The sequence below is a fragment of the Cyphomyrmex costatus genome, unplaced genomic scaffold (genome assembly GCF_001594065.2).
Source record: "Cyphomyrmex costatus isolate MS0001 unplaced genomic scaffold, Ccosl1.0 scaffold130, whole genome shotgun sequence".
In the NCBI taxonomy this organism is placed as follows: domain Eukaryota; kingdom Metazoa; phylum Arthropoda; class Insecta; order Hymenoptera; family Formicidae; genus Cyphomyrmex; species Cyphomyrmex costatus.
Window position 1 is genome coordinate 296,539 of NW_017275283.1, and position 25,046 is coordinate 321,584.

The window sequence follows — 25,046 nt, forward strand, 5'->3', positions numbered from 1 at the left end:
GATTGAAGTACAAAATGTTTAAAATATCAGCTTTTGCGGACAGCTTTTTTTTATTGTTTCTATATCGATATTTATCTAAAATAATTTTATTGTGAAAGCGTGTAAGCCTCGAAATTATATCTTTTAGCAAAATACCTCTTTTATATAAATCATTCAGGTGTAAATATATTTTGGATTGCAGAACATTTCTTTTGTTACAGCCACGCACACTTACTTCAGAGATACAGGAGAAGAAAGAAGTTTAGAGAATGAAAACAAGATTTAAGGTAGTGGGGAAGAAGCCTATCTAGTTTCCTCTAACTCTCAGGCACATGCTCTAAGAAGACTACACTATAAATACACCTAAAAGCAGACAGGGCACCTGACACCAAAAGACGAACATTCGAATGATCAGCTGAAGAACTCCTTACATTTTAAACCAAAATACGCTGCGATTGCTCTAAAATAGGCAATAGAATTCTTTAGGTATTATATTAAGATTGCATAAAATTAATTAGTAAAAGGGAGGGGAGAATTTACTCCTAAGTAGGTTAATTCTCGCGATTTATACGACTCATATCATAGATCATACTTAAAATTAACCGCACATAAATTCTGGTTAATAGGCATGAGGCCCAAAATTAAGATATATCTGACATTAACAAAATTATCCATACCTTACATAAATCATTTCGAAGAGCTGAGTCTTCTTCTTACATTGAGAGATATCTGCCTCAGTTATTACATTTTCACAGAAATATGAACGAACTTATCTCGATAGTGTAGTAAATAAATAAATAAATAAAGTATATTTAAAGGCATTTTGTGAGAAATAGAAGAACACTTTTTTACATTTTAGAAATAATGCCAACGAAACATTTAAACGTTATATAATAATGTTCTGACTAGTATTTCCCATTGTCCGTAAAAGAATGTTTTTAGTCTCAACTTAAATGTATCATTATATTAATTTTATTATATCAAAACTGTAAATGTGACATAAATTTTAAATAAATACGCTTGAAATGAATCTAAGATAATAATTCGTCAGGAAGAAGAGTAAGAAAAGAACAAAACTCGGAGTATATAAAATCACTGTTAATCCCACAGCCGGCGCGCGGCCGTCTGAAAAGGTCGATTATTCGCACAGTAAGAAGCGTTTATCTGGTTGCGAATGCGAAAAACACGCTCGCGCAAATTCGCTCGGTCGTTATCGCGTCTCTCTGTTTTGCGCTTTCACACGCTCCGTCCCGTACCGTTCGCGCCGACACGCCGAGATCGTTAACCCTAATGACATTCTCAGCGGGTTGCGTAGAGACTTTGGGACGCGCGATTTTCCGGGAAGCTCTTTTTCATCGAGTTTATCGGCGTGGCGCGCGTCGTGACCTTCCTTTCTCGCGCAAGTCGCGCCGACGCACGATTCAACGAGGATCGGGATCCTCGATGAGACGGGAACTCTTTCGATTTTTCTAACGTATTTGCATTCATATATCTCCTTAGCTGTAAAACGCGAGCGCGCGGATGTACCCCGCATATATCTATACGTAACGCACAGCCTGGTGGCACGTTCTATTCTAGATTCATAACTATTAATACTAATGTCAGCGCGCGCGAGTGCTGTCCGCAGTAGAACCAGGTTCTTGGCCGACGTTGACCACTTCTACCTCTCATCAATGGTGCATTCAGACACACGCAAACGCGAATTTATCAACGGGAATGAGCCACCGCGCCGACTGCGCCGCTCGTAGTTGTCGTGTCGAGTTCAGCGTGCCCGTTCACTGGTATACATACTCACGGCACCACAACTACCCTGGAAAAAATTCCCCGATATAAATTAGCCATTGCGGCTAAACGTAGACGCGAGCACAAATTTCCGGAATCCATCTATCGAATTTTCGAGGTAGTTAATTTTTCGCGCAAATGACTAGACACATTGTTCATTCCAGAACTGCGATTAATTGTTTTATCTGTCTACATTCGATCGTAATATTTCATCTCTCGTGGTTTTTACCTCGAATTTCAAACAAAATTTTAGGAACGTGCCGTAGAAGTACGAATACACGTATAGGAATCTCATAGAGATCAAAACACGGCATTACCGCGCCGTCATAAAATAACACAAATATATCTTCTGCGATTATATGAGACAGTAAGGCGGTATTTGGAGCACGCGTTGTGTATTCAATGATTCATATTTCAATTTTCTTGCCGCCAGTTCCCTGATAGCAGACAAGTCTGCGATTATTCTAATCACGTGGTGCTCCGTATAAATTATCTTATCTCAATGCACATACTTTTCGTGATAATAGTATTGCTAAATGCACATTGCGTGATTTCTCATAAATGGAAAAACATTTTTTATTTTTAATTTTTTTTAGACAATATCGATAACACTTACGTAAGATTTAGCAGCTACTGCTATTAGGATTACGTTTGACACGTGCAGTAAGAATACAATTTTGCGTAAATAACCGAGTTCAAAAGCAGCACACAATGCGACTGATTAGATATTTTAAATGCCGTACAAATTATAAACAGCATCGAAGGTGATTGTAACGAAAGGAGGAAGTTTCAAGGGAAGAGCATGATAACTTACGCCCTAGCAAATTTTTCATTATCTCGCGCCATAATCTATTTACGAAAAAGATTTAGAGCCAGAACGTGCGACCCAGGCAGTCCGAATTCATTATTCCTTTAAAAATATTAACTTCGCTAAGTCTACCATTATCTGGGAGAAAGACAAACCTATGCGAAGGAGTGATAAAAGTATCCGCGTGTATACAGAACCCACGCTTTTCTCCAAGTTACAAAAATTTTCGCATTTTGCAGTTTCTATTAGATAATATATATTCATACACGTATAATATATGTATAATAATTTTATAAGCTTAAAGGTAAACACATTCGTAATTTTGCAATTGACAGAATCCATCTCTTTGTCCTATAATAGTTGGCAACGTAATAAATTTTTCACGTCATCTAGATTTTGAAATTGTATTATCTTTGCCGATATAACATATATGGCTTTATCGAAGTCCAATAAATATATTCTCAAAATGCTCTTAGACACAATCAATCGTCGAAATTCAGATTTCCTAAAGCAATTACAAACATTGCAACTGTTTTCGACGATTTATTTGAAAATTCGTCTGTTTCACATAACCTTATTAGATTACATCTTATTTTACGCTCTTAAGTCGAACAGGAGCGTCTTCGTTTCAAGAAAATTCGATTTTAAACTAAAGAAAGCATTTACATATTTCTAACATATTCCAAGGCCATACTATACGTATATAACTGCATATAATTGTTACTTGTATATATCTGACATGACAATCATTGTGATAATTAATATAATTATACCTTCAATAAAGTTATCAGTGAATATTTTCTCTTGCGGCGATTAAATTCATGTACGCACGTTAAAATTCAGTGACAGTTCTTTGAAAGTTTCTTGTCCGATGGAAAATAATTAACTGAATTAAATAATCGCCATTACACTACATTTCCAAGCCATATTTCAAGCGCGATACATGTTTGTCGCTGTGCGCCGCTACGCCTGTCGCAATTAAATTTACGCCATTCTAAGAATAACTGTCGTTGAAAATAGAGTCCTGTTGTCATTTGCTGTGCTCGATATATTTCGCGCCTGTAATCAGATTCGAATCAAATTGAGTTGCACTGTTCGACGAAAGGCTACAAATTATATCGAGAGATAGCTATTTACACTGCTTCTTTATATTATTAACTTTCCGTGCTAATTTAATGTGAAACGTGTTTATCTAATAATGCAATAAAGAATGTTAATGTCAAAGTTTTCTTCGCAAAACTTTCAGATATGATACGAATTTTATGAGTTGCTACGTTTTATTTCTTCAGTTTATGAGACCGCCCAAACAATCGCGTCAAGTATATTTAATATTATGTGTACGCACTTAACGTTTTTGTGAAATAGTTTCCTTTCCTACTGTATAGACATATTTCTAATTTTTAATCAACATAAAAAATATTTACTTACTAAAAATACTTTATAAAAAAAAATCGAATTTTCACTTTATTTCTAAATATGTGTTATCTTCATTATGTGTGTATGCAAATTAATTTAACTTTGTATAACTTGGCAAAACATGATAACGAGCTTATTGTCTATGCAAATGAGAAAATAAAAAGTAAACGTTTACATAAAAAATGCCTCGGTCCACTTATAGATGTATATACTATAAATTGATGCGATTAAGTGGCAAGGAAATAAATATTCCCGACAAGAAATCACTAACTAACAACAAATCACTAACTTGTAAGTATCAATTCTTAGTAAGCTCACGGTTAGGGAAGTTACCGCGAAGCAAAATATACTATAAATGCCGCTAAGAATGAGGAGAGAGCGCACAGTAAATCTGAATCATCGTTTGGCACATTTGTGCCTACCTTCTCGAATGAATGCTTTACTGATCGATTATTAAGTGCGAGTTCTATGCGACACATTAAGATTTATATCCACGAATGACCGCTACATACTACCTTCTTGCGGTTGCAGTCTACGTTACATATTAACATTTCTATGTAACATGGAATTGATATCGAAAGCAGACATGATACGAGTGATACAAACATATCTTTCTTCATGTTTTATTTAATATATTTATTAATGTCACTCGTATAAATATGTAAACAAATCTATTTCCTGCGCAATGTTTTTGCGAAAAGCTAAATTATTATCAATGAACTAAATACAATAATAAACGCGCCAACAACTTGCAATAAATTTGCAAAATGTTTGATAAAGATTAAATTCTTGGCAAAAGCTAATAATAATAATTAACGATAATACATATATATTATATACTATATAAGTGTGATGTATAGAAATATTTATAGCTTTTTGTCTGTATCTTACAAGTATAAAGCAAATTGTAATTAAAATATATTTTGATAAATGTGAATTTAACATATCATTGTTATTTGGAATATCCCAAATATATTTTTTATTCGCTAATGCTATGTAGAACAAGATATGATAAATAAGCGGAAAAAAAAGTAATGCTAATGTTTATTCAAAAAAGCTTTGAAAGATCTTTTTTTAAAACACAGATAGACGTTATTCGATATTTTGATCAGAATTTGCATTGTAAAGTAAATCAATGCTTTGCGTGTTCTATTATTTTGTACAACTAAGAACATCTTTTCAGTGTTCATTACAGATCATCAAGAGGTAATTAATAAAAATAAGATCAATACACGTTTTACGATATTTACAATCATTGTGAAATGATTTCCACAAATCTACATATCTTCGTTCTTTCCTGAAACATCTTGATCACTCTGAATTAACTCCAGGCGTGGTAAGACAAGACTGCCGAAAAATCGAAGAAGGCAACGAAGGAGCGGAGCGGAGCGGACATGGCGACAGTACGCTTTCGTTTCGCGCGCGTTCCGCGCGGAGTGCAAAGAGCAACTATTCCCGTGAACGCGACGCATGGAGCAAGGAGCGCGAGTAAGAGGAAGAGAAAACGCGACGTGCTCTGTAATGCCCACTATTTGCGAGCCGTTCCTCCGACTTCCTGAAATAGGAGCAAAATGGAGCAAAGTCGACACGGCGCGACTCAGCTCGGCTCGGCTCAGCTCGGCCGGGACTCGAGTATATCGATGTCGTACACAGCCAAGCGGTAAATCCATCGCGCCGTTCGGTATGTAAATCGCTTATCGCTCCTAGTGGACCACTCGGTATAATTAGGTAGGTAGGTAGGTAGCTAGAGGGTAAGTAAGTATAGGTAGATAGATAGGAATGGCATCATATATATGTGTATTATATATATATACATATATATGCGCGCCGAGCATGTATCTGCACGTCTAATGGCGAGGAGGACGAGAGCGAGGCAGCCTCGCGGAATTAGGCTCTTCCGTTGTTTCTATTACAAAATAGATGGCACGATATTGCGAGGCAACGTCGTCGCGCGGCTAATCTCCGTTTTTTCCACCGGAAGGTAGCGTAACCGCGCGAATGAGCTCCGCGACTCGCGAAAGCGATCGCGAGGAAGAAACGAAAGAACAATCCGATATAATCATAGGTTTCTTCTGATTGTTTGTTCCAACACTGTCACTCCTTGTAATGTAACGTAATTTTTTTGTCACCTCTGCGTCATAAATTTATTATTTATAATTTTTGCAAGATACATAGAAATAAATGTTTCTACTAACAAGATATAATTACTTAATATAAGAAAAAGTTGTACATCAACAAAAATTTCTTAACGTCCAACATTATCTGATTATTATATGCAAAATAGGTTATGCAACATTATTAAACTTTTCACAAAAATAACTGTTTATTTTTTCTGAATTCGTTAATATTTCTTCGTGATATACAAAGAATTCTCCGTCGAGCACTTGTGTAACAGCCATAATTAACATGCAAGTAGACATGCGATTCGAATTGATGTCGAACAAGTCAATGTCAATGTGATTAATTTACTTAGCAATGTGATTCATTGAAATCGCAATTTGATAGAGATCTATTTTTTCTTTCATGTAAATGTACTTTGTTAGCTCTCCGTAAGGTCTCACGCGATCAATTTGTCGACTACAGATTGTTTTCGCGACGCAAATTGTGTTTGCGAAACAATTGTAGATAAATCATCGGTTATTATCGACAGTGGATCAAAGCATGACGATAAGATTTGAATTTAGAAATGCCTTGGACTTGATTTCGAAATAAAACGTTTGCGAACTGGTGCATAACACTGTGGCTTGTTGTGCAAAAAATTCGACTTTTCAAATTGCATTAGATATTATAAATAATAATGTTTTATCATGTTTTTCGATTAACTAGCTACGGCTCGAAAATAAGAAATTCGTATGTCATGTATAATTTGTTGCGTATACATATTACATGAAGAAAGTATGTTATAATTAACTCATTATAACTTTGCATAGTAAAATATTTGATAAAAATGTAATAAAAATATGAAATATAAAACATATTAATATATATAAGCTTTATATTGTCACAGTGATGAACTATAAATATGTACACATAAAATAAATGTATTATTCATTTGGCACATTACGAGGTAGAAAAGACAGACAAGAAAGAGCTGAAGAACTCAAGGCGATGAATCTCGCTGTGATGACGTCAATTATACATACGTAACATCTCTTAATTTTATAAAATTATTTTTCCAGTAATAATAAACTCTATTTGTACTTCGAAATGTGTCACGTGTGCGAAGCGACGAGTGTATGTGTGTGAAGAGGGATGGATTATGAAAGAGGAAAGACAAGAGAAAAGAGGAGAGGGAGTGCTCTTATGTGCTGAGTGTTCCGAGTGCATGCTCACCTAGTTACACCAGTGTTTCTGTTCTGCCCATATTTCTCTTCGACTCGAAATTTAAAGGTGTCGTGAGAAACATTTCGCCCAGACGACGGTTTAACGTGTGTTTTCGATTGGGCTGCCAGAGCTATATTTCCCGCATCGGCGAATTCTCTCGCGGTTTGTTGGCGAGAGAGAAAAGGAGACTTTCTCGAGGGGGTGCTTTTAACAGTCTCGGAATACCGCCAAGCCGACCGATTTCAGCGTCAAATTATTGACTCGAGGTGTCCCCCGTTAATTAGCGATGGCGATTATCGGGGATGTCACAAAGTTAAGCTTAAAATCATTCCCGATAGATCGATTAGTGAGTGCGCGCTTGTGCATACATTAATCCATCGTGTGTCACACGGACCCATAGTTAATGACATCGGGTGCAACGAATGTCATCCTCCGCAGCCCCATGCGCTCGCCGTCGTTCCGCGATGCAGGCCGGTCACGTGACCGACAGGAAGCTACCAATCGTCTTGTGCGATTATCCCGGTGCCCCTGCCCCGCGTGTCGTACATGCACCGTACATGTGCGTCAGCTCAGGCATCAGGGACGGCGTTAAGTAGGATTCACCATCGAAGCAACTACATCACGCGCTTATATGTGTTTCCCGCGTGTGTATTCGCGGATTTATCTGTGCACGCGTTATATAGCATTGTCCAGAAATCGGGGCAGACGTGATTGGAGGAGATGGCTAGATTAATTCGGTAGAGACCGTCTTGATCGCCACGATTATGATAGCCCATTATTGATCGATGAGCAACGATTGTCACTGTAATGTAATAAATAAATCGAATTTGTGCAATTATGTATAGAACAATAAAATTAATGTGATTACCATATTTCCTTAGAAATTTAAGATTTATTAATTCACAAATATTGAATCTTTCTATCATTTAAATCCAGGAATTTGATAAAGTTTCATATGATTTCAACTATTTCGCTTGAAAACATTTTTTGAAATTCTGTTGATCATATCTAGTAGCGGAAAATACATCGAGCTTCATCTTAATTTTTTAAACACAAAAAAAAAAAAAGAATTGTAGTCTAGTCCGCATTTTGTGAAAACAAATTAAATAAACTCTAAAGATAAAGTGATGGAAAAAATAACAATATTACAGGTTGATTAAACTGTCTGTCGATATTAGTATCTTTCCCATCCTTAACATCCAATTACTCTGTTTTTACAAAATGTGGGTTAACAGCTACTGTTGCAGCAAACCCTTCAATTCATTCGTATAGTGCACCTCTAAAGATTTCTAAAGAGAAATCACGATCAATAAATGATCGGAATACACGATTAACACCAAGTATGGTATTTTGCGTGTCGCATTGACGTAAGGAATCGCCGACGGTTGAATCTGAACGACGCTGTATGCACTCGTATACGCATGGAGAGCATCGAGTCCAGTAAACCGCGCTACACATTATCATAAATGCCCGCGCCGGGCCCGTCCCACGCGTAAATCTGTTTCGCAAATTGCGAGAGTGGGATTATGTCATCTTTCCCCTCCCGCTCGCTCCCCCGCGACCGCTATGCACTCCTCCACGATACGTTCGCCTCGTTTCCACGGAGCGGAGCGCGCGATCAGATCGCGCTCGTTCTTCCCTCCTTCCTCACGAGCGGCTGGAGTGACGTTTCCGGGTACACTTGTACACTTTTTCAAGAAGGAGCGAGCAGTGCGTTAACCTTCAATTCTTTTAACACTACACCGACTGAGGTTTAGAAAATGTATACATATATGTAAACACAATTGGGCTTAATATGTAAAAAAAATACAGGAATTTTTTACTCGTCAAATATAATAAATATTCGAACTTGAAATAAATCGATATCACTCATTGGTAACCTTAGAATTACTGAACCAAATGAGTCAAGCAAATATATGCTCGGCAGCACAATAGGCATATGGAATACTTATCTTGGACAAAACAATATTGCGCAAACAATAACGAGCGCAGATAAGAGTGCAATACAAATGACTTCTTTTTCTGCGAGTCTACAAGCGATGAATTATTTTTCATCGAGTGCTACTTTTAATTTCACTACGTTGCGAAATGATAGTCATTATAACCATAGTTTAGCATCGATTGTTCGTAAATTTTTAATACATTCCGACATTTTTATTAATCTTTCGTCCGATAAAAATTTGGTTATATGTGACAGATTTATTATCAAATTTATTATCAAAAATCAGTAAATAATAAATTATAAAAATAAAATTTTAATAATAATATTTTTTATTAAAAATGTTATTATATAATATTTTTTATTAAAAAGTTATTTTAAACTAAAAAAATGTTTTATCAAGGATACATTTATCATTTCTTTAGATGTCATTTAAATGTCTCCAAATAAATATGTTAATGGTACCTTATGTTTACTGTAGATAATATCGAGATGCAGCAAATAGTTGAAAATGATGGAAAATCTGTCGTCAAGAAATGTGATAACAACTTAGATTAAATCCTTTTTACGTGTTAAATGCGAATACGTGTGTGTGTTAATATGTGATCATCATGTATGTATATACTACAATAATGTAATAAAATTTTTACCAAAGTAAAATGGAAATTTTTGAAGTTTAATTTTTGCTCAGTGAACAAACCTTAATAGACTTTCCACTTCATAAATTAGGAATTTTTATGCCGCCTTCGCGCCAGCCGATGAAGAAACACATTTTTGAACGTTGATTGATTACAGATATACGCACAAAAATATAGAACATTGACAATCCATGAAACGTCGTTTGCGCGTTTCTTGCTCACTTTTAGCGAAATTTTTTGCGTTTATATTAAAATAGTTATAAAGCAAATATTTTATCCAACAGAATATCGCGAAATTATTCAGAAATGTTATTATTTATCAAATAATGTTATTAATTCAGAATTACATGTATATCTTGTTATTATCTTCGCGAAACAGTAAACAATATTTTCTAACGCGTATTAAGGTCAATATGTGTCTGAGACAACGATTATGTCGTCGACGGTAATGTATCACGACATAAAATAAGCGATGCGCGTCTGATGTAGTTGTGAGATGCAAATGAGGATGCACTTTCCAGAAGACCGTCAGAAATTTACACGTAATTTAATTCATCGGCGGAAGACTTGACATGGGAACAAAGCAGACTCGAACGTGTATCACAAACACTGGGTTCTCCACGGACTTCTGAGATCTCTTTCTATCGCGACTGGTAGACGGTGTCGACAAACTGATAAGACCGCTCGAGCCTCAAGGAATTTAAAGTGAGCCGCGTGGATATTGCGAATACCTCTTTCTATTCCGCGATTGGATGCAACGGTTTTATATTGATGTTCGCAGAATTCATATGAATAAGTATACTCGCAGCCGTCTTATTTGCCACTAAAACTTTGACGATTGTCAGATATATCGTATATGGCTGCATGAAACGAAACATAAATACGAGTAATCGCGGCACGATATGACAGAAACATTCTATTTAAAACGTTTCTATTTTGTATTTATGTTTCCTAAAAAGAATAAGTCAATTCTCTCAAACTATTTCAGAAAAAATGTGATACAATTTTGCAATTAATAAGGTGTTCTAGTTAAAGTCTACTGTGTTAAAAAGTACATTGTACAAATAATACTTGTATATATTAACAGAAATATGTAATTCTGCATGATATTTATAGTAGATACACTCTAACGGTGAGTGAGATATTTACATTTAAATTTTAAATAAATCAGTAAACACCTCTTCGATAAGTAATTTCCGATAAGTTATGACTGCCACAAGTTATCTTAATTCCACAGAGCAGTGATTAATATCTACTGCGATTAAAATGCAAAAATAATTTTTTTAATGATCTAGAAACTATGATAAAATGAATTATATATAGTTGCGTAAGAACAAGAATACAGTTTTATATGCAGTGCATTTTTCTGCGAAAGTAGCTGGAAATAGATAAAAATGCTAAATAGTAACAATATCTTGCAGCTTTGTTATTTAATTACTCGTTTATTGAATATTCCGTTATCGCCGTATATCAAACTGCATCAAGTTGATGTTATCTATTTGGATTGATATGATTAAGTTTTTTTTTTTAGTATAAACGCGCTTTCTTTTTTATCTACCGATAAAAAATAACATACAATAATCATGGCGTGCAATAAATTTATATGGCTAAAAAATTTTTTTATGCGCATTAAACTAAATTTTATTCTATATCATAAATTCTCGTAAAAATGTGCGCTTTGATAATAATATTTATTATGTTAGAATTTATATCAGCACAAATTAGATGTGTGTGTGTGTGTAAAAAATTAAATAAGATTTAAATATTAAAATTTATAAATAGTATGTAAAGAGTATATTAAAAGATTTAAGATAAGATATGAAGTATTAATATCAAAAGATGTAAATAAGTAATGGAACAAGAAGAATGTATTATGGTCTCTCTCTCTCTCTCTCTCCTCTCTCTCTCTCTCTCTCTCTCTCTGCTTCTCTCTCGTTTAATATTAAAAATAATTGATATCAATTCTTATTCGAAATTTTAAAAGTAATTGTTTGATTGAAATGTCGTATACCTAATGGACATGACATTGACAGAATCAGACTTGATGTATAACATTGATAGAATTTTAAGATTTCCATATAAAAAGGTTTAGTTATACATAATATGTAATTGATTTCTCATCTAATATGAAAAATCGGATCGTATAAATTTCAAAAGTATATACATATAATTCCACTTTTAAAAAGTAAGTATATCGCTCGAAAATTGAATGGTTGTTTTAGAATCGAGTCTATCGTTATAAATACACTTCTGCGCGAAAACAACTTTTCGTTAGTTTCTCAACTCGTTTAAATTAAATTTAGGCTACGATGACTGGCATGTTGCATAACCAGGTACTCATGACAATCTATGTATTCAAAAAAAGATGAACGGAGATAAGAATAGAACTTTTCTTTCCAAGAATTTACTGCTAAAAGATGACAAGTGAACGACGTGTAGACACAAACAGTTTTTATAAATAAGCAACAAATGATGGATGTATATAAAACAGCAGATTAATATATAATTGTGTTGAAACTTAAGAATTTGTATATCATAAGCTCTATATTTAAATAATTTTTTTGCTTAATTTTTAAAATATATTAACTTTAAACATTACATCTAATAAATAACTTTCTTGAAAAACTAACTTGAAAGATTTAAGTTTTTCAACTTTTTAATTCACATTTAAAAAAGATTTGAGAAGAGACAGAGAGAGAGAGAGAGAGAGAGAGAGAGAGATAGAGAGAAATTCTGAGAAATAATATATTATTAAATCCACATGTTTTCTACTTTACTTATTTCTGCTTCAGTAATCAATAATGCTGTATTCATTACGATAATAAATTATTGTTAAAACAGAAATGAATTAAAAGACACATCTCTATATGCATCTTATGTTGTTCAGCCTTGTATGGCATAATGATAGCGCATATTCTCCATTTTAGTAACGCCTCGTTTAATAATACCACGTTCAATATGTTAATGTCACGTATGTGGCTTAGGTTAAAGTACAACACAAATAGGGTACGATATTGCTTTCACTTTAGCAACATGTGATATATTAATTATATCGTCCTATATCAGTTATTTTTCACACATCGACCACAGTCGATTCTGACAATTGACGTAAAAGTGTTATGTCTTGATAATTAGATAAAAGTAATTTTTAGAAAATAGCAGTATGTTTCATACACAACTCTAATAATGTAATTAAATCACTTAATCAACATAGATTCTAGTATAAAAGCTTCGAGTTAAATGGCACATTTGAAATGGAATATTCTTATCCGAGAAACCTTTTTTCGAATAAGATAATCTCATAATTGATGCTTATAGTCGTTCCGCAAGAAACGCATCTATACATAATGATAAAACCTGCCGTTCCATTCAGTATAATTATGCAACTACGCTCGCATCGATTAATAAATGAATGTATTCAAAACTGCTACGGTGGCGTTTATACGAAGAGCGTTTACTTCGTAGAAAATAAAGATCCCAGCTTTATTCGGAAATCCTCCGCGTTTCTCTAGGCGTGACTTCGACGAACTTGCGCCATCGTTTCGAATGGGCAAAGTTGGATGGGATGATTATCGTAGGAAAATAAAAAAAAAAACAAGGGAAGGAAAGGAAGGAAAGCGCGCGTAAAGGGAAAGACGGAGGAGAGCGCGAAAGAAGGGCGGGAGAGAAAAAAAAAAAAGAGAGAAACGATCGGTGTACGACGATAGCGGTGCATTCGTGCAGAAACGATGAAACAGGGCACACGAAGGGATGCGGGGAGAGGAGGGCGGCGCGATCTCGCGTGTGCAACAGCGACAGACCGGCGCACATACGCAGAGCTCTCTTTCCCTTCACCTCCACGCATGCCGAGGGCCACCCTTTATGTTCCTCGTCCTTCACGTGTGAGCTTTCGCCGTTGTGTACGAATCCGCGTGGTAATTGATTCATGATGGAACCGCGAATTCAAACACGGCCGAGCTGCATTTTGATATGCCGTCGGTATCAGGGCACGCGGCGCGGCCTGCAGCGTCTCTCCATTATGCCGGTGACGTTGCAACGAGGTGCATCGGGAAGCGCGACCAATGCGGAACGAGTGCGTAATGATCGGCTGTTTCAATAGCGATATCAACACGACCGATTTTCCTATTCCAATGGAGCCTGAGAAAAGCGCGCGGTGGAGCGGCGAGCGACGCTGTAATAGTGTGTACTCATCATTGTCATAATAATGCAGGTATCAATGATACCGCAATTTCGAAAGGTCGATATAGAAATTTTTATCAATAAATCTATATTGTAAACAGAGAGAGAGAAGAGGTAAAATGTGTGATGCTGATGTTCATTATTCGTCTATAATTTAGATATTCTTATCAAATAAAGTGACGTTCTCGTTTCGTTCTCTTCTTCATTTCATAAAAAGACTTTGTATTTTTTTTTAATACAATAATAAACGTAGCTAATCATACAACGCGGCGATAACATTAAAAATGAAGACAGCGATGTGTGAAATGTATTTAACGTTTCGTCCTATAATTGTATTTTTATTGATATTTAAATATAATTTATTAAAAATAAAACAATATAGTTTATAGGCTTATATGATTAAATCAATATACTAAGAAATAATAGCCAATTAAGAGCCAACACAAGAACGTCGTGTGTAAAATTTTTAATTCAATAAATACAAAGTAATTATAAACGTTTCGACCCTATATTCGGGTCCTTATCAATATATAAATAAAGATATTAATATAATAAAATCGCAAGCATAAGATGTTGTTCAAACTATCAATTCCTGTTCATCTAAGTGAAAGCTTAACTGTAAAAATTTTTAAAAAAAAAGCGATGTTTATATGAAGTTAAAATAGTATAACATTTTAAAATTAAAAGACTCACATGATTGTCAAGAATTGATTGTGTCGATAGCAATCTCATGTTTATAATTACTTTATATTTATTGAATTAAAAATTTTACACACGACGTTCTTGTGTTGGCTCTTAATTGGCTATTATTTCTTAGTATAATAATTTATTAACTTTAAAAAGTTAATTTTGGAAAAAAAATTGTGAAAAATTAAATTATATCGTCTTAAATTCTTATTATCTCTTAAATCGAAATATATATATTAAAGGTATCTCATGTAAAACATAATGTCTTCCATTACAATAATTTTTGTTAGAACATTTCACATTTTTCAGAATGTTGGTTTATTATTCATTATAATGAATAACTCCTAGAGAATAGAGGCTTGAGATTGCTATCCCGACTGGAGACTAGAGAATACTTCACAAGACCCGTGCGTTTATGAGCACTTAGAGCGATATAACCCGATTGCAGTTGGTATTCGGCAATGAAAACTGACCTACTCACGTCAGACCAATCCGACCATAAGGCAGGAGATACGAACGGTTATCGCAGTTTATGTTTCGCTGGCACATCGACCATCCCCTTTACATACGTATCTCCGTAGTAATTGGTACACAACGGGGCAGCGATTTCAGATACAGGTCATTTACATACGGGTCAAAACTCTCGGCCTCGTTTCTTCTTTTCATATTCGTTCTTAGAAATAATAGTATTTTAAAGCCGCTCTTTTTTTACGCGCAATGTAACTTCTTTTTTCTATCCGTAAAGTTAGTTTACGTCCGTGATACGCGATTATCAGTGACATTGTTGATAAATATCGAAATGGTACCGTGTCGTTAATTTTAATTTACTGACATTAGACATGTACATGCATAACTTACGATATATAAATGCCAATCCGCTTAATAATTATAACGTAAAATTATATTAAAGATAAATTGCCCATTGGAATTCTGGCATTATTAATGAAATTGATAGAATTTTAGTTGCATCTACCATTATTATAGATATAATATATATAATATAAATACGATATTATTCTTTCAGCGTTAAATACGCCGAGTTAACGTAGAAAGTAACGTTGAAACGTTGCTAATGAAGTTTCTCTGTATTTTCAATCCAAAATGGAATAGAGAGAAGCGTCTTTCGGTGTCCGATTCTCTTTTCGCTTAGCAAAGAGTCAACCAGCGTTCCGTATTTTTGTCGTCGACGATGCGGCGCGCAAAAAATCGCTCGCAAGTCATTTAATAGCGCTCCTGGCGAATGCGTTCGGCCGCGTCTTCCGATAGTATACCGTTACACGAGATTACGGGTTTCCTTTCAGTAGAAAAGGACGACCGCCCTCGTCATTGTGCTCGGACGAACGAAAACGCGAAATCGCGACGTACAAAGCGCGTTTCACGTTCCCTGCGGGACGCCGGGAAAAGGGTTGCCGACTTTGTCGGCGGGGCGATCCGAGCGGGTAGCACAGTCGGGGTTGGACTTAAAAAAAAAGCCGATCAGTATCCCACTCGGTTCTACATTGGTCGCGCTTCCTGATGCATCTCGTTTGCAATGCGCCCGTGCCATAATAGAGATCCCGATGAACATTGGAAGCGGGTGGCATATTAAAATCTCCCATGTGTGTCCGCGTCCCATCGTATATCAATTATTACGTAGTTTGTACACAAAGAGAGAACAGGCGATGCCCGAACGAAATACGAACCACCAGCGATATTCCGCATCTTTTGTTTTAAATGAACCGTCCAGTCTGACACTACTGCTGCTCCTATATCGATCAATCATCTCAAAAATTGATACAATTTTATAAAAGAATATTACACCGCAAATGCAATAATGCATTAAAAATGTGTAATTGAACAAATAGATGTATTTCAAACGACTGAAATATAATTTCCTGGAAAAACATTGCGTCCAACATTTTGTAAATTTTACAGAAGATAAAAAAATGTAGTCACAATGCGCGTAAGCAACGATTTTCTATTAAAACATCGCTTATCATAAAAATGACAGTTACAAGGAATTCTTTAATTAATGAATCAAACAAAAAATAACAAGTTATAATAACGTCAAAATAACGTTGAAATGAATCGTATCTAATCGAAAGGCGACTTTTAATCACCCTTTTGAAATCATTTCGATATTTTCGTGACTCTTTATTTGGCTTGGGCTATCTTCACACGGAAGTGTATTATCTTAAACAATAATAAGACGAATATCATGAAACTGATAGTTCCCAAGACACACAGATGGGAACGTCACCCTGCTCGAAATCGAAGCAGACTCTCGATTCGGCTATTAGTGTCGTTGTCGAGCGGCCATAACAGTCTGTAACCTGTCACAATGAAGACTCACCAACGACATATGCATCAGTTATTGACGTCACCATCGTCAAACGCGTAGCAGTGCACGGGTTTGCGTGGACGGGTGTCTGTTTAACGCTAATCGCGGCGAAGAGACGAGCGCAGAACCATTATCGTGTTATAACGAGTCGCCGTACAAACTGCTGGTGCATCAGAATCACGGGATGATAATTTAATGTAACGACGCGAGTTAGTGCGCCCGATCGCAAATGAGCCGGCCGTGTTGAGCGCGCACACGGGAACAGCTAGAGGGCACATTTGACACGGCTCCGTCATGGATCGACGAATCATCGCCGATGCCTGACAACATAACGGCCCGCCATTTCATTGTTATTATGTTTTTAACGCTGCATTAGACGCGATATTTCGAATGAGCCGAAACTACCTCGGCCAACGGTTTGCACACGGCGCAAACTTGTTGATGATGGGATAATACGGTGAAATAAGTGCGCTGGATACTGTGTCACCGTGATATCATTTGTAGGAGAATTTACATATCATAAAACAATTACGTGTACATAGTACGTACGTTATAGCGAATATGTACGCAACAGTACATAAACTCGCTTTTATCGCGCATACCGTATACCACACAACATATTTTCTTCAAACTGTAATTAGTTATTGATTAAGCTCAACCGCTATTTACTAACATTCATACCATAGCGATAATTTAAATTAATCTAATCAAATGTGTCGATATTCAAGCAGGATTCACAGGACGACCTGATTCATAACGCGTCGCTAAAATTCGGTCACTCGCGAGAACGTGTCGCGTTGGGTAGGCGGACATTCGCGAAATTGTCGTTGCGACGAAGAGACAGAGAGAGGGGCCCATTATCGTGGCATGACGAGTCGAAGTACAAACCAGCGGCGCATCACAATCGCGGCGGATTGATAATCTAATGTAACGACGCGCGTTAGTGCGCCAATCGCAAATGAACGGCCCGGCGTTTTCCGTGTTAACGCGCCCGCGAGAACGGCCGCGGGGTATATTTGACACGGGACAGTCACGGATCGGCAAATCATCGAATCATCGGCGGTACGCGACAACGTAACAAGTCAACAGCCGGCCGTTATGTATATTGACGTATACTTGCCGCGGTTGCGGCGTCGATGTCTGTTTCTATTGACAAATACCCGTCGCAGGGGCGATGATGCATTGCCGTACACGCGACGCCGGAATGACATGGAATGCATATTATCGCGACAAAATGAACCGGGTTGTAGGAATTCGGCCGATTCGCATCGACGATGACAATTTCGCGACGGTCACAACATATTTTCGCCTGATGCACACTACATAACTTCGTTATATCACTCTACATTCTCTATTGTAGATTTAAAAATCATTATAAATCCACCGTTTCGAATATTCAAGTAAAAAAAAAAAAAAAAAAAAAAAAAAAAAAAAAGGGGAGAGACCAGTAATAAAACGTCAAAGCTCTGCCGGATTATGTATATACATATTTCTTTATCAAGAAAATGAGTAACGAAAAAAATGGCGTTTCTGTGATTGTGTAACATTATGTTACAACGATTTTGTTCGGTAATATTTCACTCAATCTCCGTCAGAAGCTCTAACAAAGTAAAATTGCAGGATAATGGAGAGGGATAAACACGATAAACCTTCATGAACATTGCAATTTTGTCTTTAGAATGATTCTTCGGTCTGGCTTACCAGTAATATGTATTATAGTCGGGGTAGCACGCTATGATTAAGATCTTCGGGGTGAAAACAACGGACCTGCGGCGCGGCGTTAAAAAGGGAGCAGTAAGGTGTGGTAGGTCGGGAAACAGTGGTCACGACATAGAATGTGTAACGATGAATATCTCATGCTAACATTGTACCTTCTAACAGGTATGGATCTCTTTTTTCTTTCGTTTTTTTCAGTTAACAGTCAAGTTACATAAAATCATTCTATTCTATAGTTAATAGTATATATAGAAAACGCATCAGTCTCTCCACATCGATTCTGATATGTGCACGCAAATAATTAATAGTAGAATAAAGTAACGCTATCATATGTAACAACCTATATATGAAAAGGGAATATCCCGAAGATAAAGCTGGAAACGAATTTGAGTATACGGTGTATGGAATCGTCGCGAACTGCCTCGACAATGCGATACGCCGTTATCAGCTTCGTTGCGCGACGAGAAGGGTGCGAGGCTCTGTCAAAAGAGAAATTAAAAGCAAAGAGACGCGAGGTGGAATATCAACGGGGCCGAAGTGGTCGCGACGGGGCGGAAGCGGCGGAGAAGCAGTCACGATACACAACGTACCAACAATGGAACCAATATCTGCTGTAGGAAGGCGGCATTCGTAATAGCCTGCGCACTCCACGCGCGGGAAACAAATGTCGTGTCTATGCGTGACGAGCCTTATTGCGACGTGAGGGGGACGCGCGTTTGCGAGCTGCGTGTTTATTGCTCGACCTGGTAATAATAACAGGTTATTATTCATTACTCCGGCACCGAACACACGAACGGTTGCGTTCACCTGCGCCTCGCCGCGATTCATTTTTCGCCGAGACTCACCATACGGAGTGTGTGTGTGTGTGTATGTAATAATCTTCAACGAGGCGCGTTAAAATGCAAATATTTTTTTCCGAAAGTTATTAACGAGCTACTTGCAATTAATACGCGAAAGTATTGAAAGAATGATGATATAACATAGTTGAATGTATATATATCGCGTAATGGCTATAATAATATCTATATAATATCTGTATTATTAAATGTGAAAATAAATGTCACAGTGAATTTAAAAAGAGCATCGAATTGTGTGAATTATAAGTGGAAAATTAATTCGTTCACATAATTCTCTGCAAAACATTTTGTTACCACCCCCCCCCCCCCCGTTCGCCATGTATAAATTAATTGAACTGTACGTCTTTGTGATGCATCGGAGAAGCCAACGCAAGCTTGTCTGCGAACAACTACGTGAATATCTCCATCAGCCTTGCACCGTCACGTCTAAAGCGCATCGTCGTCGTATTTCCGCGAGATCGACGACGAGACGGAGGGGGACCGGGGAAATAGAGGGAAAGAGAGACGTCGAGGCCCGCGTCGCAAGGCCCGGGACATGAATAAGCCAACGGGCAAAGGTGTGGTTCCCAGGCGTCCGCGGTAGGAAATCGCTCACTGGGGAAGAAAGATGGAGAACAGAAGCCAGGAGCGAACCAAGACGTGATTAATATAAAAGTGGGCGGAGTCTGCCCTGGCCGGAAGTGGCCGAAGAGGGATGCTGTGCCGTGCCAAGCAAGCGCGAAAACGGGGGGGCTATGCCGCCGCAGCTGTGCTGGCTCTCTCGTTGCACTCCGTGTCCGTGTATATATGCATCATGGATGTGTGCAACCGCGCGCGTACTCGGCACGTACGTCTGAACTGCCGGCGGAGGAGGTGAGAAAATGGGCGAAGCCAAGGTGGCGGGGATGATGCGAAATATATATCACGATTGACGCGCACACCACTCTCGTCCCCGCGGTGGTCGGCCTGATCGTCCCGACGCGACCATGAAGAGAAGGCGTGACACCCCGCAGGCCGGGTGTCATCAGGGACCGGGAAGAGCGACGCTCGATTCTCCGCAAGATGCCAATATCGCGCACAAAACACTACGACACAGAATCGATCAACCGGCTGCGTCCAACAAAACGGAGGAGAACACGCAACGCGGTCTTCGCAGTTCGTCCGTCGGACGCTCGCCTCGACCGAACTCAGCCGCAGCCTGTCTCCGTCTCCACTCCGTCCGTCTCCTGCGCTCGCCGCAGCCCTGATCTTTGAGAATTTTGAAGAAATCGACGGTCACCCGAAGAAAAGCCAGACAACCAGATGGCCGCGCCGGGCAACCGTCGTTGGTAGAGGATGGTGACAAAGAACGGGATGGTTCGGCTGATTGGCGAATGTGGGATCGAAGAGATCCGGGGGGGCATACCGAGCTTTCGGAGACGCGGGGTGTAAGGGTTGACGCGCGGGGGTGGCCAACCCCACCTACTTCTTTAACGCCCCCAAGCAGAGTAGGACCGCCTCCGTCTCTGGTGTTCCACCTACTACACCACCCGGGACTTCTACAGTCTCGTAGACGAGCCACCCACACAAAGCCGCGGGAGCACCCGACTATCTCTATCGGCTATACACTTCTAAAAAAATCATCCCTATTCCCAGGTAACACGGAGCGTTCTCCGATTGAAGCGTAACTGCCGTCACCCTCCATCTCACCCTTTCGATTGCGCGACGATGCCATCTCTGATGTTTCGTCCGAAGGGGTGAAAGGATTCCACTGTTACATTCAAAGGACCATTGCCATTGTAAATTCAAGTTCATTTTGCAAATGTTTTACGTTTTCTACAAAAGCTGCGTCGACATTAGTGTCACAATTGTACCGATAAGCATGTTAAAGTAAGAGAATTATTTATATATAAGACTTTATATATCAAAGAAGAATGGTATCTTTTTTTTTTAACTACTTTAATATATACTATACTCTAGAAACCTGTATCTAAAAAGCGATATAGTGGAAATACATAATATCGTTTTCCATGTTTCGAAATTGTATGCAAATTATTAATCTTATAAGCGCAAAACTTCATATTTATATTTTTAAAAACAGTTTTTAAAATCAAGTTTAAAGTTATTAATCTCTGACATAATTAAAAAAAACGGAAGCAATGGACTCCTTACTAAAATATCAATAAACTCAACACGATTTGCATGTAATACTCAGATGTAGATCTGTCTCGTTTAGGTAGACGTTTTGTTGCTAATTTTATGATATTAATAAATTTGCTGCTATAACTTAAAAACGAATTTAACGGAGATTGTTACTTCGTTGTAGTTACAAGGCAGCTCGAGCAAAACTAATAAACATGAATAATGATCACATTGATTTCTCCATTTGATCATTTTGTTTGAAGCTACTCGCATGGTAGCAAAAGCCACGGTGAACGTTATGCAGGTGTTGCGTGACAGACGAAGAAATACAAAATAAGAATTTTTGTCAGATTGTCAGAAGTGTTTCGAAACAAGTCGTTGGACTTCCTCAACCAATGACACGATGATTCATGCGATATTAGATTACTCTAGAGACTCCAGGCAGCTTCAAAGGCGGCGCACCTCTGCCAAGATTATTTTCGGAAAAATGTGCTTTACACCGCAAAGATTTCTGTACTTCGCGGCAGGTACGTATTTAGTAACCCGAACGTAGTTAATCTTAGGCCGGTATAGTGAGATTTATTTGACCAGCCATTCTGGTTGTCCGGCGCACCTATTTGTCTTGTCATGATAGTTAAAGTGTCATTTCCACGAATATCACCCCAGCCGGTAAAGTGCAGGATCAATCAGGAAATCTCGGGGTAAAGAAACATTTGTCTGTATTAACGGGAATGTCGCATTTAATTTGTTTAACATTACGAGAGGAGTGCGCTAAATCATTTCGCCTTGGCAACTTACTGACGATAACGCGATAACGTTTTCTATTTCCGCATCCACAATTTGGCAACAACACCGCTTACCCCCATTAATTACAAAAGGACCAAAGGAACCATTAATAAATAATATTTATATACAATTTCTAAATGTATATAAATGTAATTTCTAAACTGTTGGATGACAGTGATTAAATAAGAAGCGGCAGGTATCGTTAAGCGCGCGTTTCTTGATAGTGATCGATCAATTCGAAATTTGTACCGTACCATAATCTCCATTTACGTCCTTTCTATTTTTGCTACGACCTAAATTCGATTAAAGTAAATCGCGCGAAATATTCGTCGATCTTGCGCACCGTCCGCACTCTTATGTTTCTATTTAATCCCGATATCTATATTTACAACGTAATTTATGAGATTAATAGTGACAAAATCGTACCACGCGCTGGATGTTCTAAGCTTAGCGATAATTTCGGGCTTCTAAATACACAGCGATAACGTAAATCCTAAAATGTACAGAAAAATAAAAATATAACTCTATATCAAACAGCTATAGCAATTCTAAACAAATCAAATTAACATTATTACGACAAGAAATCGTGATCTGTGTCAACAATAGAATTGTATAAAGCAGGATAGAGAAAAGAAGAATGAAAAGAGAGAAAGATTCAAACGTCAAATATACATATATATATTACATATAATATATGTGCATTAACAATATATACGAAGAAATGTCATAATTTTGAATCAGTGATAAAAAGGAAAGACAAAAAACTATGCAAATTTGAAGGTACATTCAAAATAAAAAGGTATTTAATAAAAACAAAATCGTTCCGTCCCGACGAATTGATCTATATTTCGAATAAATTAATAAATTATATGTCTTGTGACGTAAAAATAAATAAACATTCCAAGAGTCAATAGCTGAACCGCGAAAACGTGCGTTAAACGGACGAAACGTTTAAAAGGAGTACACCAAATTCCAGTAGCGGCGTGCGAAGGGGAGCGCCGGTGGCACGTGGCTGTCACCAGTGTCTGCAGCGCGATGCAAAGAGCGTCAGAAACGTACGAAGTTGGTGACAAAAAAAAAATGACACAACTAGCAAAGCAAGCAAACGATTGAGTGGAGAATAAAAGAGAGAGAAAAAACAAAGTAGATAAAACACGAGAGAGAGAGAGAGAGAGAGGGGGGGGGGGAAAAACAGCAGAGGATATTTATGTGACGTAGGTGCATTATGTGAACAAACGTTCGCGCAGGCAGGCAGGCAGTTCAATCAGACATCGGATGACATAGGCAGTGCACTGGAGAAGTGTTGCAGGGGTGAATAAGGCTACCTGGACGGGTCTCCAGCGTGGTTCCAGCATGTCCCGCTTCCTCCTCGTCGAGTCACTCGTGGTTGTCGGATCCTCCGTCCTTCTTTACGTGATTAGGATTGACGGAAAAAAGCGGAAGGAAGATACGAGGGCTCCTTCTGGCTCCCTTTGGTGATTTCCTCTATCCGTCGGGGCGCAGCTCTTCGTGTTTCTTTTCGCCTCTACCCTCTTTCCTCCCGCCCGCCCCCTTTCGGTCTCTGACACCTCTACCCCTTTTCCGCCTTTCTTCTCCCTCTGTAACCACTCTGTACGCTTCTCCCTCGCTTTCTCTCTCTCTCTCTCTCTCTCTTTCTTTTTCCCCTTTTTCAATTTTTTAGCACGCGCTTACTATCTATTCACCTAACTGTCTACCTTATAATCTATCTGTCTTTCTTTCGAAACACCGCGTGCCGCGCGCGCCACGTGCACCGCCGCGACGTTAAAAGAACGATGCCGGATCGGACGTCGCCGTTGCCCCGATGAAAGGAGGCAACCGATTCTCGAAGACGCCGACGGCGATGCCGCTCTCTTTCTCCCTCTCTCTCCCTCCCTCTCTCTTTCTTTCTCTCTCTCTCTCTCTCTTCCTCCCTGTCTCTCTCTTTCTCTCTCTCTCTCTCTCTCTCTTTCTCTCTCTCTTTCTCCGGGGATGAATGCCGGAGGGGGGTGGCGGCGGGCGGCCGCGGAGGACGCCCTCTCTCTCGCAACCTGGGGCAACGTTCCCTCGCCGTCGTGGAGACAGGCAAAACGTGCGCCGAACGTAGCGGTGCGGGGTTGCGTGTGCAGGTTTGAAGAAAAGGGGGTATAACCGCGCGCCGGTGGCTGCCGTCGCGACTGTGCGACGCTCGGCACCGCTTAGCCGCGAAACCCTCCGGCCGTGGCGAGCACGCGGCTACTGAGTCGGCGCATTGCGAGGACCATCGCGGTGTCTCGCTCCCGTCGACGTCGCGCAGCGGCCGTAGCGGTGTCTCCCTCCGTTTGACGGCCACCTCCTCTTCGTCGCTCCAGCATCGAGCGTCCTCGTCGCACGCATTATCGCGGCACTCTCGCGGGGTGATCTTCCGTCCTCATCCAGACGATTCTTTCTCTTTTCCTCCGGCGTGGCGTGGGTGTTTCTCGGCTCTCCGGAGAGAGGCAGTCCCGTCGGTTGCGCCGCGACGCACTTCGGCGATCGT

General features: G+C 38.6%; 1 protein-coding gene across 1 annotated transcript in view; it reads right to left on the reverse strand.

Annotated features, from left to right (window-relative positions):
- The window catches only part of FoxP (forkhead box transcription factor P), a 302,737-nt gene extending 277,987 nt beyond the window's left edge, over nt 1–24,750 (reverse strand). Inside the window, exon 1 of the mRNA XM_018550837.1 lies at nt 23,857–24,750. Within this exon, the coding sequence (XP_018406339.1) occupies nt 23,857–23,886 (30 nt within the window). The 5' untranslated portion in view covers nt 23,887–24,750. The remainder of the gene's footprint in view (nt 1–23,856) is intronic.
- Nucleotides 24,751–25,046: the final 296 nt, after the last annotated feature.